The sequence below is a fragment of the Dromiciops gliroides genome, chromosome 3, assembly GCF_019393635.1.
Source record: "Dromiciops gliroides isolate mDroGli1 chromosome 3, mDroGli1.pri, whole genome shotgun sequence".
NCBI classification, from domain to species: Eukaryota; Metazoa; Chordata; class Mammalia; order Microbiotheria; family Microbiotheriidae; genus Dromiciops; species Dromiciops gliroides.
In genome coordinates, this window is record NC_057863.1 from 390755919 (window position 1) to 390776403 (window position 20485).

The window sequence follows — 20485 nt, forward strand, 5'->3', positions numbered from 1 at the left end:
TGCAGAGCAATGGGGGTTAAGTGACTTGCCCAGGGTCACACAGCTAGTAAGTGTCAAGTGTCTGAGGCCAGATTTGAACTCAGGTACTCCTGAATCCAGGGCCAGTGCTTTATCCACTGCACCACCTAGCCGCCCCTTCCTTACTCCTTTTTCTTCTCTCTCATATTGAAATTAGAGACCTTCAAGGTCTCTCCCAACTGTAAGAGAATCTATGTCTCTATAATTCTTCTCTTCTTATCCCTTTTCTTTTCTTCTACAGGTATTGCTTACTCCTACTGGGAGTCTTGTGAAGACATTTTTCTCCAAATGCCTGACCCCTCTTCTCTTTGACTGGGCCAGGAAAGCCAACTCAAGAGACTTCAGTGGTGAGGAACTAAGTTAATGTCCTAGGAAAGAGCTAACCCTCATATTTGGAGTTAATACTTAGCTCTGAAAAGAGTCGCCATGAGGAACTATTGTTGTTTGTCCTTTGTTCACAATGAGGACCATGACATTGAGATGTGATGTCATGACTTCCAGTGAATTGGATTTAAGTGACGGAGGGCTGTGCAAAGTCACCAGCCTCACTCCTCGAGGGTTATCTGGGTCCAGTGTTAATATACACATCAAGACGACTGGCGATGGCCCTGGATGTTTGAAGCAATTGGGGTTATGTGACTTGCCCAGGGTCATACAGCTAATAAGTGTTGAGTATCTAAGGTAGGATTCGAAATCAGGACCTCCTGACTTCAGGGCCAGTGCTCTATCCACTGAATCATTTCATTGCCTCACAAGGAGCTTTAGGAATGAGAAAAAAGATATGAAAAATTCCTCCTTTTCCTATGGGTCTCCATATGTATGTGTGCAGCAGAATTAGCTGCAACTTCAGAAACAGAAACAAATATGGAATAAACTACATGTCTGTTTTTTTCTTTTAACACTAAAAGGACCAAACATGAATTGATATGAGTTTGTAAAATAATTTTATTATGATTTACTATAATTTCTCCTATCTGTGCAAATGCACTTTAAATACAAGTAATTACAAGGATATATTGCAATTTCACTTTGAAATAAATAATTTTCATCCTATTCTCTCTAGGATGTGCAAATGTACTTTTTCAGGGTATAGTTCTAAATCACTCTTCTGAATGGTTGGATCAATTCACAACCCCACCAACAATGCATTAGTGTCCCAGTTTTCCCATATCCCTTCCAACGGTAATTATTTTCCTATATGTCAGATTGATTACTGTCTAAGGGAGGGGAGAATGTAGGGAAGAGAGGGAGGAAAGAATTTGAAACCCAAAACTTTTTTTTAAAAAAGTTTAAAATTGTTTTAGATATTTAGATGCTTATTTATAGTAGTCACTTAACCTGAAAGTGGTTCCCTTTTTCTCAGATAGCAATGCTGCCATCTCCTAATTCAACTGCTAAATTCAGCCAACATTTCTGCCTGTAAAATAGAATATAAGGTTCTTGATGCTAAGGACTGTTTCATCTTTGTCTTTGTCTAGGTGCTATATCCCCAGAACCTAGCATATCATATACAAATACACAGTTAAGTGTTTAATAGATGCTTAATAAAATAGGGTGGGTAGGTGGTGAAATGGATAGAGTTCTGGGCCTGGAGTCAAGAAGCCTCCTCTTAAGCATTTTCAGGTTAAGTGACTACTATAAGCACCTATACTACCCAGCACACTTTGTTAGTCATACTACAGATAGCCAATTACATATGTGTATATGTATTTGAAATTTTAAGAGTAGAATATGGCACATTATTTAAAATTCCTTATTTCACACCCAAGTTCTCTCAATGAGAACACCTGATTATTTAGTAACACTAATTAAGACCATGACAGATTGGATTGGGGTGAGACAAAATAAAGAGGCAGGCATTTGGTACTAAAAAGTTTCAACTAAAAAAAAAAAGTTTCAACTAGGCTAAAGCTATATCCCAGCCTTATTCTAAGTTGGTACCCTGACTACCTATAGACTCAGAAAATGGAGACGATTCAATCTCAGGACAATCCATTTAACGTCCCTGTACCTTTGCAAAGATCCTTCCCATCCCTGGAATATACCACATCTCCCCCCAAGTCTCCAAGCAGTGTACAAAATTTATACAAATTAAATGCATAGTAATTTTGAAGCGACAGGGAAGGGTGGATTGCATGTGAGGTGATTAGGAAAAGCCTGATACAGGTAACATTGGAGCTGAGCTTTGAAAAAAGCTAGGGATATGGGGCAGCTAGGTGGCACAGTGGATAGAGCACCGGCCCTGGAGTCAGGAGTACCTGAGTTCAAATCTGGCCTCAGACACTTAACACTTACTAGCTTTGTGACCCTGGGCAAGTCACTTAACCTCAATTGCCTCACTAAAAAAAAAAAAAACAAACATAGGGATACTAGAGGTGGAGGTAAAGAAAGGGTGTAGTTCTAACCATGGGAAACCCCTGGTGAAAATGCAAAAGTATGAAAAAGTGAGGCAGATTGTCAATGTACCTCAGTTTGTGTTTGGTGTAATTTGTAATTTGTAATTTGGCAATTACAAGAGAAAAGGATATCAGAGGCTCTGCCCAGGAATGCTGGGACAAGGGATGATTTAGCCCTAAGGACATGAAATAGTTAAACAGCAATTAAAGGCAGAGGAGAGGGTGGAATACATTGTTAGTTTACTATATGACATCTGGAATCTGCTAACTTTTTCTTTATAATCAATATTATATCATATATCATATCATGTTATTTTATTTATTATAAGAAAGGGTTACAATGGTGGGAGAGGGGAAAGGAGATGGGAAGAGTATATCCAGAAATTACTGATAGGAAAAAGTTTTTCAAAAACAGAAAAAAAAAAGTTCAAAATGACATCATCTAAAATCTAGAAAAGAAACTAGGCAACCTAACTAGACTGGGCTGACTGGATTTTTGTTGAAGCCTAGCAGGGAGAAAGATGGATTTCCCCCTAAGGAATCTGCAAAGGGACAATAGTAAGGGATGTCCAACTGGGATATTCTTTAATCACACACCCCCTTTCCTTCCCTTCCAGTCCTTTAATACCCAATTAGAAAGTCACCACCATTAGTAGCCTTCCTTAAGTATTTACACAAAGTAGACACTTAATGTTTGTTGAATGGGATTAATCCTACCCCACCCAAGGAAGTGACTTTGACTTTGATCCTCCCTCCTGGTATTTCACTTTATTAATTAGCCCTCCTTTGTGTGAGATTTTGTAAACAAATATAGTTGTCTTTTTTTTTTTAATCCCAGGTGGTCCCTTAAACTAGACTAAACTAGGGCTTCTTAAACTTTTCAACTCACGACCCCTTTTTGCCCGAGAAATTTTTAAGGGACCTTCGGTATGCAACAAAACTTCTTGACCTTTTACTGTTGTCAAATTTTTCAGATCTGGGGGCAGCTAGGTGGCACAGTGGATAAAGCACTGGCCCTGGATTCAGGAGGACCTAAATTCAAATCTGACCTCAGACACTTGACACTTACTAGCTGTGTGACCCTGGGCAAGTCACTTAACCCCCACTGCCCAGCCAAAAAAAAATTTTTTTTCAGATCCTCCCTCCATATGGAGTTGTGACGCATAGTTTAAGAAACTTTGAACTAGACTAAAAGGCTCTTGAGGACAGGAGCCACATGCTTCTTCTCTTATAATCAAAGTAGAATCTGCTTAGGCACCTTAGGCATAAGTACAAGGTAATAATATAAAATCTAATAAAGTACATGCATGCAGTGGGTGCTTAAAAGAGATTGCCACTGACTGACAGGTACCTAAACTGCACTCCTGACAATTCCACCACAGTTTAAAGGATGCCAGCAGGCATGGGGAGGCCAATCAAGGTAAGGTAAGGTCATTCAAGGTAAAGGAGGAGCTAGATAAGCCAACATCGGTAACCTGGGGTTCTTCTTTAACCTGGAGTTTGTAGGGGTTCTTGGCTAGATTTCAAAGGGTCTGAGAACTTGTATAGGGAAAAATTACATCTTTATTTCAATAGGGTTAGTATATTTTTAAAAGCCTGTGTATTTTATGCTTTTAAAAACATTATTCTGAAGAAGTTTACTGACTTCTCCACACTGCCCAGAGGTACATAAAGAGGGTTAAGAGGTCCTCACTCTTTAAAAAATGAATAATTATGGACTTTTAATAAAACTAATGAAGACTGAAATAAGAACCAAAAGAAAAATGTATACAACAAAGACTGCCAATAACTTTAAAAGCTGGTAAGGGGGCAGCTAGGTGGTACAGCGGATAAAGCACTGGCCCTGGATTCAGGAGGACCTGAGTTCAAATCTGGCCTCAGACACTTGACACTTACTAGCTGTGTGACCCTGGGCAAGTCACTTAACCTTCATTGCCCCGCAAAAAAACAAAAACAAAACAAAATCTGGTAAGGACTATTATCAATACAATGACCAGTCCTAATTCCAGAGGACTGATGATGAGATAAGCCATCCATTGCAGAGAGCTAATGAATTGAGACATATGTTTTTGTATAAGCCCATTGAAGGAATTTGTTATGCTTGACTATACATAAGAAAACAAGAAATTTGCTTCCCCCCCTCTTTTTAATGGGGTGGGAGAAAACTGATCTGTTAATTTTTAAAAATGAGGTAAGTATGGTGAGATATATTACGGATGTTAAATATTTCATGAACTTTCAGATGAAGTCTCTATATTAGTTTTAATTAATTAATTTACTTTGCTACAAGAGACCTCAGGAAATATGAACAATCTGTACATTTTGATAATGTGAAAATGAAACATTAATAAAACTGAAAGTGTGAAAATGTACTTTTATTTACGTGTTATACTTTGCAAAATCTCATGAGATCCTCCCAGTAATTTCATGAGGTAAGCAGGGCATATATTATTATTATTATTAATATTAATATTATTATTATTATCCTCATTTTGCAAAAGGAGAAATTATTTGTCCAAGGTCGTGTAGTAAATCAGTAAGTAGAATTGGTATGGGCTAGAACCTCTGTGGGGATTTGTTTCTCCATATGGTTTGAACAAGATAATTCTAGGTCGTCTGCTTCTTTTCCCAACACCACACTGCCTCCAAATAAAGAGGCACTCTGAGGGGTAGAATCTTGACACTAGTGTGACAGAAGCCTTCTCTTCTAGCCAGTGACCAAGTTCTGTAGCACCATAGAAAAGTAAGGAAATCACCTGTGATCTGTGCACCAATACACAGGCCAGCAGCCAGCCATTCAAGGGACACAGTGTAATAGGGAACATGAGTCAATGACACTCCATTTAGACAAAATTTATAGGTTGTTTACCTTCCAACTTGTATTGGTTCTGGTAATTAATGCCACCTAAAACGTAATTGAGGCCTCTATTACCAAAGGAATAAGAGAACTGGATATCAACAATCTTATTATAAGGGCTGCCTTTCAAATTCATTATGTATAATGGGTAGAAAAAGCAAGGAAGGAAAGAAGGGAGGAAAAGGAAGTCAGAAAAAGGGAGAATATGCCAGCTAAGTAATAATTGAATAAATAAATTGAAAAACTAAATCTCACTCATTTCAGAGATATAGAGATCAATGTCATGATGATTCAGGGGAAGTAGGGCATTTTATATCTAAGGGTGGGATAGGAAAAAAGAAAATCTTTCAGTGTAGTTAATCTAAGACTTCTCCCAGTCATGGCCACAATGTTTCCAAGGCCATTGTGAGTGTAAACACAATGTCTGAAGAATCATGAGGAAAAGTTTTATATTAACAAAGACTTTGCCCTATGACATAGGTTCCATAGGTACTAGTAGTCCATTTTATAGGTGAAAAATTTGAGGATCAGAGACTTAAGTGACTTTCTGACGGTTTCACCCTTAAGCTTCAGAAGCAGGTTTTGAAGTCAAGACTTCCTGAATCAAAAGGCTAGCATTCAGGCAGCTAGGTGGCGCAGTGGATAAAGCACCAGCCCTGGATTCAGGAGTATCTGAGTTCAAATTCGGCCTCAGACACTTGACACTTAAGCTGTGTGACCCTGGGCAAGTCACTTAACCCTCATTGCCTCACCAAAAAAAAAAACCAACAGCAACAACAAAAAAAGGCTAGCATTCTACCAACCATCAAATAGTTAACATATGTAAAGTACTTTGTAAACCATAAAATGTTAGAGCTGCTGCTGCTGCCCTCCTATCTCTCAAGGGCAGTTCATCAGTAATTCTCTCTCTCTCTCTCTCTTTTTTTTTTTTTTTTTTGGTGAGGCAATTGGGGCTAAGTGACTTGCACAGGGTCACACAGCTAGTAAGTGTTAAGTGTCTGAGGCCAAATTTGAACTCAGGTCCTCCTGAATCCAAGGCTGGTGCTCTATCCACTTTGCCAACTTGCTGCCTCCATCAGTAATTCTGTGAAACCATAGGGGTCAATATAGGACACTATGGTTTCAATGTAGTACTTGAGATAAAAAATTTGTAAGGTCTTTTTTTATATTTACTTCTTGCTAAATTGATGTTTTACATCATTCCTTGCTAAAAGGTTGGACTGGATGAGCCTTTATTGTGTGTGTTGCAGTAGTGATCTCTTTCTTGATATGGGCTGGACAAGATGTATTCAGGTACCACCGACTTCAAAAATATATAATTTTAAAAATTATGACATAGGGCAAGACACCAAAATTTCCAGAAGGTACCTTAAAGTTCACCTAGTACAACTCCCTCATTTTAGTCAAAGAAAGTGAGAGCAAGAGAGATTTAAGTGATAGTCATCCAGAGACAGAAGATTTGAATCCAGGTCGTCCGTCTTCAAACACAGTAGTCTCTCTATCATGGAAAATTCCTGTGAATGCTTTGCTGAAATAAAAATGCTCTAGGCATTTTCACGATAATAACTTTTCCCAATAATCACTCTTTATATGTTGTGAGGTCAACCTGATCTTGTCTAAATGAAAGAAGCAGCAAGCATTTGTTCTTTCTTTTTATTAGTAGGAGCTTCGCTTGCCCTTACGTTAAGTAGAACTCCAGTTACAAAGGCCTGCTTCAGAAAAATGTGTCCTCTCCTCCCCTTATTATGATATTCTGATAACACAAATAGGGAATAGATGCAATCAGACTGGAAAGTATATAAAAAGCCTTTTTTCAAAAGCAAACAGAACAAGAGCAACACACACAAATGTTTGGAAAGTTACTAAGGGCATTCAAGGTGTAACTCTAATCAAGTGAGAAAATGCCAAACAAGGAAGTTGGAGAGTCATATTATGGGCCATGGGAATGGGGGAAGGGGAATAGGACAGAACAGACCTTCTATTGAAGATAATTCAATTTTTAAAACCCACCAACATTATATACACGCATAGGCCTATATATGTGTTTACATGTATAAATGTATGTATGTATTGTGTATGTATGTAAGCACAAATGTATATGTGTATGTGTGTATGTATATGCACAAAGATTAATGCATTTTTATTAGTAAGTACACTGGAGCTTCATAATGAAGCCAGCTGCTGTGGCTCAGAATTCAGGAATAGACAGTCCACCTTGATTCCCATCCAGGCGAATTTATTCCTAAATGCTTCCCATATATCACTGACCCAGTGCAGGGCCAGTGTAGGAAGCAGGCTAGTATGGTACCACGGCATCCAAACATATTCTGGAGGAAACTGAAGGGCAGAGGAGGACACCTAGGTGTGAATCTACACTGCCCAGTTTTGCTATATCCCTTGAGTAAGGCAAGTTATGTGAGGTGCATGATTGAGCACATAGTAGGTGCTCCTTGAAGGCTGACTAATAAGAACTGGAAACATTTAGTTATCAATAGATGCAACCCAGCGAGTAACAGCTCACCTAGGGGAGACAATTCACTGAAGTAGAAGCTGTACTATTTTTTTTTTTTTGTGGGGCAATGAGGGTTAAGTGACTTGCTGAGGGTCACACAGCTAGTAAGTGTCATGTGTCTGAGACCAGATTTGAACTCAGGTCCTCCTGAATCCAGGGCCAGTGCTTTATCCACTGCACTACCTAACTGCCCCCTGTACTACTCTCTCATTCATATTCAGAAACAGACTGCACAACAAGGAAGGGCACACAGGTTTATCTATTCTCCTTGTTCAAGGGGATTCCCTGCAACTCACCAAAACAAATATCCTCCTCCCCAAATAATAATAATAAATAATAAACTCCCCAAAAGAGGCTCTTTCCTTCTGTTGTTACATGCACCAATCTCATAACATGAATCCACTCTGCTGCTTCTTCCCATACCCCATCACACAGAACAGGGTAAATGCATTAAAGGAGTGGCAGTGGGTGGAGGATAGAGACCTATCCTTGGAGTCACAAGACCTGGGTTCAAAAATCCTGCCTCTGACGAATATTGGCTGTGAAAGAACACTGCATTTGGAGTCGAGGACCAAGGTTCAAATTCCAACATATGACCTTATGTGACAACCTCTCAGGGCCTCAGTTTCCTTATTTGTAAAATAAAAGGGTTGGGCTAGATAAGCTCTAAGGTCCATTCTCCATTCCAGCTCTACATTTATAAATATGGAATGTAAAGGGAAGAAGGATACAGAAGAGGAACGAAAAAAAAAAAGTATAACAAGCAAAAATAAGCAAGCAACCCACTTGATTTACTCCTTTCTTTCTATGCAAAATGACATTCAAAATCTAAGAATATTTGGAAGGGAGATGCAACCACCACCTCCCTAAGGCAGTTCATCTTATTTTGGGATGGCTCTAATTGCTAGTAAAATTTCCATAAGTGAAACCAAGAGCTGCCTTTCTGGTAACTTTCATTCATTGCCCATAGTTCTGCCTTGAGGGTCAGGTACAACAAATAATCCCTCTTTCACATTAGGGCTTTGTCAACTAAGTATTTATCCTAAACTCTTCTGAACCCATTTATGTTTTGAGCCTGTACCACCTCTAGGGGTAAACAGTTTCCTAAGTTTAATACCAGCTTTTAATAGAAACAGGGCTTCTTTTATTTGTCATGAAACTATTTCCCTCAGCCTTCAAGAGAGACCAGATTGCCCTCCCCACCTTGATGGGAGTACCACATGTTGACTAGTAAGATGAGAAAATGAAGAAATCAAAAACTTTGAAAATTTAGTCATAACTCAATGGGAAAAAAGAGTCAGGGATGACTCCCTAGGAGAATTCATTCCTGAAGAATAGAATCAGGAACTTTTTGGTAGACAATAACAAGTTTTCTTAGATTTAACTGTTTTCTCCTTTCAAAATCTGTTTCTTATAAAAAAGATTAAAACTGACTATAACAAATGGTATCCTCTCGTTTTTTTTCTACTGCTCTCATCTTCTTCCACTACCCCCGAAGATTTAACATGTAGCACTAAAGACAGACAAAATGATTTCACAACTAAAAGACAGATTTTTTCCCCAGTGGTTCCTCCCATAAAGCACACACTGATAACCGAATAGCAGAATTCTAGCCTTTGAAGGGAGCTCAGTGGACATCCAATTCAATGCCTATCTGAACAGGAATTACCTTTAGCACATCTGTAAAATGAGGGAGAACTGGATCAAATGACCTGTCGGATTCCTTATGGTTGTGATCCCTATGTCCAGCCTTCACTTGAAGATCTCTAATGAGGGAAAAACCCACAACTTCCTAATGGATAACTAACGGTTAAAAAAGGTTTTTCTTATCATTTCCAACTCCTTGCCGTGTCCCCTGGGGCACAGAATAAGTCTAATCCTTCTTCCACATGACAACTTTTAAATATCTGATGATAGTTATATCCCCTCTTTTCTTCTTCTGTTCTTCGAACAGTTCTTTGTATGGCGTGGCCTCAACGTCTCATCAATGTCCTTTTCAAAATGGCACCCAAAACTGAACACCATATTCCAGCCATGGAATTGTATTATACCCTAGCCAGGGTATAATACAAAAGGACTACTGCCTCCCATGTTCTAGAAACCTTTCTTCATGCAGCGTAAAACTGTCGTTATCCCTTTTGGCCTGATCCATAGCAATCAATCATTCCATCAACAAGTATTTATTCAACTTCCGTGCCAGGTACTATGTTATGCACCGGGATACAAGGACACAAAAGAAACGAAGTAAGCCCTGCCCTCAAGGAGCATTTATCAAGGAGTGATTTATCCACAGCAAACCTAGGACTTAAATACTTGTAAGTATTAAGAGCTCCCTTTTTCCAGATGAACAAATTGACTTTCAAAGAGGCTGAATGATTAGCTTGTGGTCAGTCATTTGGCCAGGAAATGGGAGAGCTGACAGGTTTATGCCTCCAAGTCCAATGTATTTCCATTCCATTATCCTGATTCCTTCTCAGTCTTGCGCCATAATTTACTTTTCTGGTTATGGCAACTGTAAAATTGTGTTTAAAGACATGGCCAAGTACAATGTGTTTTCGGTCATCTCAGGCAACATTTGGCACCACATGAAGAAAAAAAAAAAGGTATCACATGGCTTTAAGTAGAAATTTCATTGAGTGGCTCTTGTGCTAAGGAGATGTCCACATTTCTAATGATACAAGAGTATAAATGTGAGGGGCAGAAAGAAAAGGAAAGAAAAGAAATTATAAGCAGAGGGATTTCAGAAAAACCTGGAAAGACGTACATGAATGGATGCTAAGTGAAATGAGCAGAACCAAGAGAACATTGTACATAGTACCAACAACATTTTGTGATGATCAACTGTGATAGACTTAACTCTTCTCAGCAATACAATAATCCAAGACAATGCCAAAAGACTTCTGGTGGAAAATGCTCTCCACATTCAGAAAAAGAACTATGGAATCTGAATGCAGACTGAAGCATACGATTTTCACTTTTGTTGTTGCTTTTTTGTTATTGTTCTTGTTTATTCTTTCTTGCATTTTTTCTTTTATTCTGATTAATGTGGAACTATGTTTAACATCATAGTAATGTATAACCTATATCAAATTTCTTGCTGGCCCTCGGAAGGGGGGAAGGAAGGTAGGGTGGGAGAAAAATTTGGAACTCAAAAAATATTTTTACATGTAATTGAGAAAATTTTTAAATAGAAATTTTAAAAATCAAGTCAAATCCATGGCAGATGGAGTGTTAGGGAGATGGTCTATTTAAGTCTGATAAAAAAAAATTAATAAAAGAAAAAGAAATCTGATTGGTTGAAGGGACAACTATAAAATTCTCTCAAATACTACAAGAAACTAATTTTCAAAAGTCAATGTCCGGGCAGCTAGGTGGTACAGTGGATAAAACACCAGCCCTGGATTCAGGAAGACCTGAGTTCAAAGCCAGCTTCAGACATTTGACACTTACTAGTTGTGTGACCCTGGGCAAGTCACTTAACCCTCATTGCCCTGCAAAAAAACCAAACAAACTAGAAAAAAAAAAGAGTCAGTGTCATAGACTCTTCCTGGACACAAAAAACTGTTGATAAAAAGGGGTGCCCATCAGTTGGCTGAACAGATTACAGTTTGTAAATTTAAAGGACTACCATCCCAGAAACAACAAAAATTAGAACTATTGCAGAAACAACAAAAATTAGGAACTCAGAAAAATGCAAGATCTGTATGCAGTGACACAGAGTGAAAAAATTCAAACCAAGAGAGCAACATATACAATGACTACAATAATAAATGATAACATCATCTAAAAAGCCATTTACCTCTGGTGAGTTATAATTAAAAATCTCAGTCCTGGAGAACTAATAACAAAAAACACACCTACTTCTTGGCAGTGAGCTGTGAACTATGGATGTAGAAAGTGATATATATTTATCAGATAAGTTATACCTGTCAGGTATGGCTACTATGTTGATTGGCTTTGTTTAAATATTCTTCGTTACAAAGAAGGGTTCACTGGGGTTGGGGAAAATAACTGGTATCAAAACAAAAGGAAATAAAACTAAAAAAATTTAAAAGATAAATGCTGTGGAGTGAAATACAAGGAATAGCTGATGGAACTCTGTATGATGCTGCTACACACAGTACAGAAATAGAACCACAGAATTTTGGAGATTGTCTAGTCCAGCATTTCATTTCCTAGAAGGGGAAAGAAAAGCCCATAGTTTCACAAGGCCACATAGCCAGTGGCCTACCACCTCTCAGGGTAAAAAGAAAGGCGAGAACACTAGATCAGTTACATTTTTTAAAATACCATGTTTTATATAAAAAACAAAACCACCATTGACCTTAAGGTTTTTTCAAATTAGATGAAAATGTCTATAGGATGGACAAATGGCATCAGACTTTCTTAACTTTAGCTTCAAATAAGGTCTGAGAGATCTGAAGACAGATTGAACACCTTTTAAAAGCTTGAGATGAATCTCCTCTGGGACATTTCAAAATCAGGGTTATTTTTAAATGGGTCACATTCCTAGACTTCTGATTTTTATAATCTGCCATCCTGAGGGGAAAAAATGGACCCCCTTGGTAAGGCTGGGGTAAAATAAGTTCCCTTTAGATTAAAGAGCTGGTGAGTTCAGCAGAAAAGAGAACATGCAAAGCGTCAGGTTGGACTTCTACCCCCAGCTATTTCCCAAATGAAGGAATCAAAGGTCCAGAAATAGTCAGTGACATAGGAGAGGGAGCAAAAAGCTGTAAGGATTCAGTTATATTCCCAATTTTGCCAAGTGGAATAATGTATCTGCTTTTCATCCCCTACCTCTTACCCCCGCCCCCCCCCACACACACATTCTGGATAAATAGTTTTTACTGCTTTTTAACTCAGCAATAATACTTAACTCTCACCTTCGAGGACAGTTGAACCTCAGAATGCCTATAACAAGTGCTTCCTTACAATAGTAATCATTATTATAATCTAGCTCATATCATGAGATACAGACAATAAGGTCAAATCACATCCCTCAAATGTAAGAACTTCCTTACATTTAGAAGCTTTATTAGACCATGAATTTCTTTCCATTTAAACTGTCTCAGCATAGGTTGAATGAGCACTCACAGTGACCACTTTGGGGGGATATTGTAGATAGAATTGAAAGCACAAGGGTCTGGGCTAAATCATCTCTACCACCCATTCTACCTTGAAGTCATGGGAATCTGTTTCTTAAGGCTTTACCAAAATCAGATGAAGTATCATAAGTTTTAGAGTGAGATGAAATAGGTTTCATTTTTCACAAAACCACTGAGTACAACCCTCTCATTTTACAGATGAATAAACTGGAGTAGAGCAATTAAGTGACTTACCCAGGGACAACATAATTAATACCTGGAGGGATTTGAACCCAGGCTTTTGTGACTCCTATCCTCTTCTCATGATATTGTTAATCTAGAAATGAACATTCATCTTGTCTCCCACTATTATTTATAAAAGGCTCTCACTACATTCAGAAACAAAAAGCCTTTCGAATTTTATGAAAGATATTCAATTCATTATACAAATACTCTCCAAGAGAGCCAGGATTTTTGTGTGAATATGTAAACATGTATACACATGCTTATATGAATATATACACACATATCTATGCATTTACACACACACACACACACACATATATATATATATATATATATATATATATATATATATATATATACACACACACACCCCCACTCCAAATATATTTGCCAGATATCATTTGCAACAAGTGTTTAATCTGTATCCAACAATAATGATAGCTTTTTTCTCCCACCCCCCACCCCGCTCCTAAATCCCCTATTCCTTGTCTCTCTGCTCTATCCCTTCACAAGAAAGTCAGTAAAACATCATGCTGAAATCCGAACACTTCCTTCTGGGCCTCTCAGACCCAGCCCATCCAAGTTCACAGAGGAGCTTTTCCCTTTTGGGGGCAAACCTACCTTGGTTTAGGTAGGTCAGAGTTTCTTCATGAAGCTTCACAGCTGGTGATGTGGCTGCACAGAGCACATACTGAAATGGGGGCAGTTTGGCTTCATTCTCAGGGGACAGCTGAGGTTCCTCCTGCTTAAAGATTGGCAGTGCAAGGACATCACTGAAACATATAGTTAACACATGTGTCAGCAAGATATCTAACAGAAGAATCTTTATTTTTGAAAAAAAAAAAAAAGCGCCTAGGTAGCTTAAGACATTCTTGCAGAGGTAACATGAGATGGTTTCCAGGACATCAATGCACCAGATTTGTCTGTCACCCAATTTCCTCCTTCAATACTCTTCCTCCACCCACAGCCCCCCCCAAAAAACACCTTAAATCTTTGGAGAAACTTCTGCAGCATTATAAATTTCTGTTTGAAAGTTCAATCTACTACCAACTTTGTCATAAATATTACACACAGAGGCCTAAAAGTATAGTAAAAACAGAATAATTGGTGATATCTTTTTCAGACAGGACGTGATGCATAGAATTATAAAACACTTCCCTGTAAATCTGGAGGACAAAAATTGGGATTTTTTTAGAAGAGCTAAAAAAATTCTCCCTCTAAGATTCATAAAATATCAATGTCGGAGGTAGTTTTATGAATAGCTATTTATGAGCTACAAGAAAAAATATTAAATTATCTTTTGTTAAAAAATGAAACCTATTTCATCTCTCTATAGCCTTTATTGTACCGAACAGATCATTTACCCTGAGGGGATGCATCTACAACTCTATGGAAGTACTGAGATGAGAATCCATCCCTGCAATGAGGAGCAGCTGGTAGTAACTGGAGAATAGGTAACTCCTCTTCTTTCAAGACCATTCTCTCCTGAATTTACATTCAGAAATCTGGGTTTGATTTTTTTTTCCTTAACCAAATGGAAATTTCTCTTACCAAACTGAAAGACTTCAAGATTTCTCCTTTCCTATTACTAAAAAGAAACTTCCATTTATAGGAACTCAAGAGATAAAAATGGGGTGGGGGGGAGGGGAGTGGGGAGGAAGGCATGGCTCCTACTGAGCTAGACATAGAATTAGCTGTATGGCCAGACTCAAAGAGTACCCATCAAAGGTTCACTGTAGGGTTGAATCTCTGCTCAGCTTGTGCTGTGAAACATTTTTATCAGTGACTTGTATATAGGCATAGATGGTATGCCATGAAATTTGCAGATGACAAAAAGCTGGGAAGGCTAAGAGGATACTCTAGAGTACAAGACAGAATGTTGTGTCAGATGTAATAAGAAATTACACAGGGATCAATGTGAAATCTTCAAGATGGGGGAGTGGTGACTATCAGTCCATGTTAAAAATTTGGATTTTTTTAGTGTACTTTAAGTTCAATGAGTCAAAAATGTAGTATTGCAGCCAAGAAAATTATGTCAAAGAAGGTGATGGTTCTGATATATTCAATCCTGATTAGACCACATCTGTAAAATTATGGTTAATTCTAAGCACCACATTTTAGGAAGGAAACTGATCAACTAGAGCATTCCGGAGGAGGGCAAGCTAGATGGGCAAGGCTCTTGACTCCATGCCACTGAGATGGTCAAGTGAAGAAAGTAAACAGCAGCGGGGCGTAACCTGGTAAAAATGTTAGCATCACAGTGCCACGATAGTGGCACATATATCTAAATCAGTCAACAAGCATTTATTAAGCACCTACTATGTGCTGGGTCCTGTGCTAAGCTCTGAGGATAAAAAGGTAAAAGACAGTCCCCGCTCTACTCAAAAGAAAAAGCAGCCTTTTTCTGCCTTGTCCCATTAGACAAAACTAGTAGCCAGAAGAAGCTTCAAAGAGGAGAAATCAGATATGCCACAAACTTGCTAACCATTCCTGCTCTCTCCAGTGTGTCTCCATGGCTCCCACAAGTAGTGGGGCTTCTCTCTCTCACTGGAGATCTTTAGGCAAAGGCTAATGCCAGCTTGCTGTGTAGGATGGTAGAGGAGAAGCTTGCTCAAGTTCAGGCTGAGCTGGGTGGACTGAGCTCCCTTCTAATTCTGAGATTCTAGAATTAGCCTGGGCTATGATTGAGAGATGGAAAAAGCTTGATAATCTGAATGGCCTGCAAGAGGGAAGCTTATTGAAGGCTAATAAATTATGAAGGGTAAAGGCAGCAGGTGCCAAAAAAAAAGCCAGTCCCCTTATCTTGAGAATCACCCCCCCTTCTCTTAATATGCTTCACATAATGAATGAGATTAGCTTATCCTGGATCACTATAAAAATTGAATAAATACCAAAGACACTGGGACAATCTGTTCTCCGTCTAACACAATAAACTTGTGTCTCTAAAATACATAAACACTGTACACACCCCGCCAAAATCTAACTGGTTCCCTGAAGGAAAATATGGTTTTGGGTACACCTCAAAAAATCCTTTTTACACCTGCCCTTGTTTTCCACTGCCCAGTAAAGCCAAAACTTGGCTCAACCTTCAGCTTACTGAAAGAGCAAGGCTGCCCCCTTTCCACTAAAACTCAGGTAGACGAATTCAGATGACAATAGCTATCTAGGAACATGGAAAATGTGCACTGGCCCTTCTAACTTTAGGGCTTTTCATGTTTGCCCATATCATATTAAGTTAATAATCCATGTGCTTTGGTGTTTTAAAAAAAAGGAAGAAAGAAAGAAAAGAAAGTGGTTGACCTGTCATTCAACACTCAAGTAACTCACGGAAGGGTATTTGTTTTAAGACAGTTATCCTTATTTACAAAGAAATGAAAGTTGCCCAGAACATCAAATAGTAAATGAGGAAAGAGACAACAGGCCACTGCTTAAGGCCAACTTGAAAAACTCCAACATTATGGTATAGTGGCTAGACACAGGACTGTTCTCTTGAATACATCCTAAGTCTGGGTGAACCATGGCCTTCTCTTGCCTCGATTTCTAGAAGATTATCCAATCTCCTAAAGTGAGTTGTCTCCTAAAGGGAGGGGGTGGATATAAAATAAAAGGCTGCTGACCAATTACTTAATTATCCTTGGATCAAAAAGCACTACAATAAACTTTTAGTCTTATAGTTTTCTCTCTTTCTGAAACTTCACTGACATTTTTCATTCCAGCCAAACTGAAACGTGTTTCTGGGCTATCTCACAAATGGGTGAATCTCTAACCTCTGAAGTAAACATGAAAACTGCTGATTGGCATGCCTCACAAAAAGAATGCAAGACATTATTCCTTAATGAATTACTAGAGTGTAAGTACCTTGTGAGTAGGAATAATTTTGGTTTGCTATCTCTTTCTCCTTACTCAACTGCTTCTCCAATTTCCACTGAGCTCAGTGTCTTAAGCTTTTTTGGTTTTAAGCTTAAGTTTTATGCACCCAAATTTAATGATTAAATTTAATAAATTTAACTGAATTGATATTTCCAAGACATAAAATTTAAATGTTTCAACCATTTATCTACAAACTCACATTTTTAAATGTCCTAAAATATTTAATGATCATAGAACAGGTTTTAGAGAAAATGGAAAATTAAAGTTAGATGGAATATTAAACATTTAAGTTCTTGTGATAAACAGAAACTTAGTTTTCTCCAGAATGTTTTTTAAAAGGAAAAACTTATTCTAATGATCTGACACATTGCCATCAAGGCAGGGTCTATACTTAAATTACTCTGGGCTGTCATTGGCTCACTATCTTACCTTCACAGAATATCCTTGCAGAATTAATAAAGATCCACCCTCATTTACCACCTTCTTTCTAGTAGTTAAATCCAATGAATGATGACCTGACAAATTAAAAAGCTTAACCCTTTCATTGTTCTCCCCTTCATTTCTAAAGGAAAAAGGAATATAAGAAATGGAATCAGGGTGGGGAGATTTGATGGGTATCATTTTGGATTTTGGGGGGAAGCCTCATGGGAGAGGGAGGTACAAAAAGCCATCTAGTTCCAATAATGGTACAACCATTGCCTGATAACCATTCCACAAATTCTGCTTTTCCCAAGTCAATGTTAACTGCCCCTTGGGTTAAATTAGGCACATTTAATAAACTGTGACTAGGATGGAAATAAGACAGGCTAAAGCTGGTTCGAGCAAGTTCAGAAAGTGAAATTAGAGTCCATTAATACCCAGCCTCCAATACGAAAGGAGAAAAAACAAATCCCACAGAACTGAGGGGAAAGGGGGTGTCTTACTTCCTAAGAGGGCAGTTTCTGAGGTTTGGGTTTGGTTTGGTTTTTGTTATTGTTTTTATCAGAATTTTGCAAAACAGACAAGACTTACTTTTCCCTTTGAAGAGCACTAGTCAAATCCCTGCAGAAGAAGAAAGATTTCCATCAAGGGAATAGGCCAGAGCTCAGGGAAATACATACAAGATTATCTGAGGGGGCTATCTGCTACTCTGTAAGCAGAAGAGAGGCTTCCTACAGCTCCAGCCCTTAGGTCAAGCCCTCCACCCTCACCCTTGCCCCACCCCCACCTGGAATTTAAGTCTTCTCCGGTGGGCAAATTCTAGAGGTTGAAAACCAAGAACCACAAAACCAGACGCCCTTCTCAAATCAAAAGGCACAATTTGGAAGGCTAAGAGGAGACAGAATGCAGAGACCCTACGGAGTATCCTGCCAGGTTCCCGCACACTTCCTCATTAGGCGAACTACTTCCAAGGAAAAGGAGTTCTGCTCTTTTCCATCCCCCTCCCCCCACTCTTCTCCCCCTTCCCCAGGGTTGAGTCATGTCAAGGTAAAAAATTAGTCTAAAAAGCCAACTCTCTAATCTGTCAGCTTGTTAATAAACACTAACGTGTATCAACGTAATCAACTAAGTTTGTAATAAATTAAGTTGATAATAAGTATATCAGCTTAATAAATAAGAAGTGCCTGCTATGTGCCAGGCACTGGGCTAAGCACTTGTACCAGAAACACCCGCGACCTAGAGATGGGAAGGATCATGTTTTAGGGGTATTAGGTAGGGCCTTCAGAGGCTTTCTATAGCTAATTCAAATGTCCTCATTTTACAGATGAGCAAATGTAAATCTAAGATGGGTAAGCGACTTGCCCAAGGTCACTGAACATAGTAAGCATCACAGGAGGATTTGGGAATGCAACTTCTGCCGACAAATGCCGATGGCTGTCACTAATGCTCCCCCCAAACCCGGACTATCGCCCGCCCGGCTCTCTCCTTCGCCTCCCATCTATTTTTCCCGCTCCCTGTCTCTTCCCCCAGTCTCCATAGGTCCGTGCTCTGTGTCGGTCCCCTTTCTCTTCCTGCACGAGTGTGTTTGTGTGTGCCTGTCTGCCTGCGGAGTCTAAGGTAGCACTAACTCTTCTCACAAAGCGAGAAGGGCAAGCCCTAGGTTTGGGAGAGCGCTGCCCACTGCTGCCTGCCTGTGCTCTTCCGGACACCCATGGCCTCTCCCGCCCGCCCAGAGAGCTGCGTGCTTCCAGACTGAGCACGGGAGCCTCTCTCAGCCTGTCAGCCCACGGTCCGAGCCAGTGGCTCCCAAAGGTGAGGGAGAGAGAGCTCCAGCCCGGGGAAAGGCGAGCCACGAGAAAGGAGCAAAGGCTACGCGTAGGGGTCAGGGGAGGGACAACGAAAGTTCTTTTTAAAAAAATATGTATTTGATGTTTTCTGATGTAATTGCCGGTGATTGTGTCTTTTACGAACTAACTCTTCTCCAAACTATGAATCAAAAAGCTGCAAGAAAGCAATGGGGCTACCTAGTCTACCCCACCTTTTTGGAAAGAGGAAGAAAGTGAGGCCCAGGGGACTTGACCAAGGCCCCATAGGTAGGTCATCAGTGTCCTAGGTAGGTCTGGGCTTCCAGCTAGGGCTCTAGCGGCAGCCTCTCTAGCCTCTCCTCCCAGGGGGACTTCCTGGGGCCGATCGATTCTCCTCCCTGCTGCCACCCCTGCCCAGGGGGTTCCCCCCAGGATTAAATGCGACAAGGAACACCCCCCACACACACACACACACACACTGCACAAGGACGGGCGCAAGATCCCGATGTAAAGGGTTACTCCGAGGCACCAGCCGGGGCGGCAGCGCCTTGGACTCCGGAGCGCTCCGCGCCCGGGGTGCGAGACTGACCCGGGACCAGCGATCAGGGCTTACCGCAGGTAGCTGCCGGAGTTGTGCTGGTTGTAGTGCTCCGGCTGAGTGTGCCAAAACAGCATGGTTTCTTTCCTTCTCGAAACTCGGGAAAGCGCAGACAATATAGGGAGGGGAGTGTGGCACACAGGTGGCCAGAGCCCCCGCAACAAAGCCGCTCCCACGAGGCAGCGGGGCACGGGGGCTGCAACATGCGCTTTTATTTACCAGTGCCTCCGGCCGAGGGTGGGGTTAGGGCGGGCACTGAGGTCACTGCGGATGCCCTCCCCGCACCCTGCCCCTCCCCAGGAGAGGGGTGGGAAGGGAGGAGGAGAAAGGGGTGGTTCCCAGGGTCCGCAACCTGGGCTGACCCCGCCTGGCACACCCTGCGGCCGGGAGAGTGAGCTTCCTGGGAGACCAGTACTGGGAGGAGGGATCTGCTGCGGCCAGGCGGATCCCGAAGTCTTTTCCAAAGGAAGGGAAAGGGACCAGGTAGAGTCCCTTCTTTCCCAGGGCATTGGTTCTCCCTCCAAAGTCAGGCCCCTCTCTGGAATGTGGCCGGTTAGGAGTAGGGTGGGGTGACAGGTGTCTGTGTTGGCGTAGGCAGTGGAACAAGTTGGCGGTCTTCCCCTGGGAGTGATCAGGTATTTGAGGGAGGGTAGTGATGAGACCTTGTCACTTCAAACCT

At 40.3% G+C, this 20485-nt stretch overlaps 1 protein-coding gene across 1 annotated transcript in view; it reads right to left on the bottom strand.

The window, feature by feature from the left end:
* TFCP2L1 (transcription factor CP2 like 1) overlaps positions 1 to 20013 on the bottom strand; it is a 55363-nt gene extending 35350 nt beyond the window's left edge. The window contains exons 1-2 of the mRNA XM_043990796.1: positions 19822 to 20013; positions 13735 to 13886 (exon numbers count right to left, since the gene is read on the bottom strand). Of these exons, the coding sequence (XP_043846731.1) occupies positions 13735 to 13886; positions 19822 to 19883 (214 nt within the window). The 5' untranslated portion in view covers positions 19884 to 20013. The remainder of the gene's footprint in view (positions 1 to 13734; positions 13887 to 19821) is intronic.
* Between the last annotated feature and the right edge of the window lie 472 nt (positions 20014 to 20485).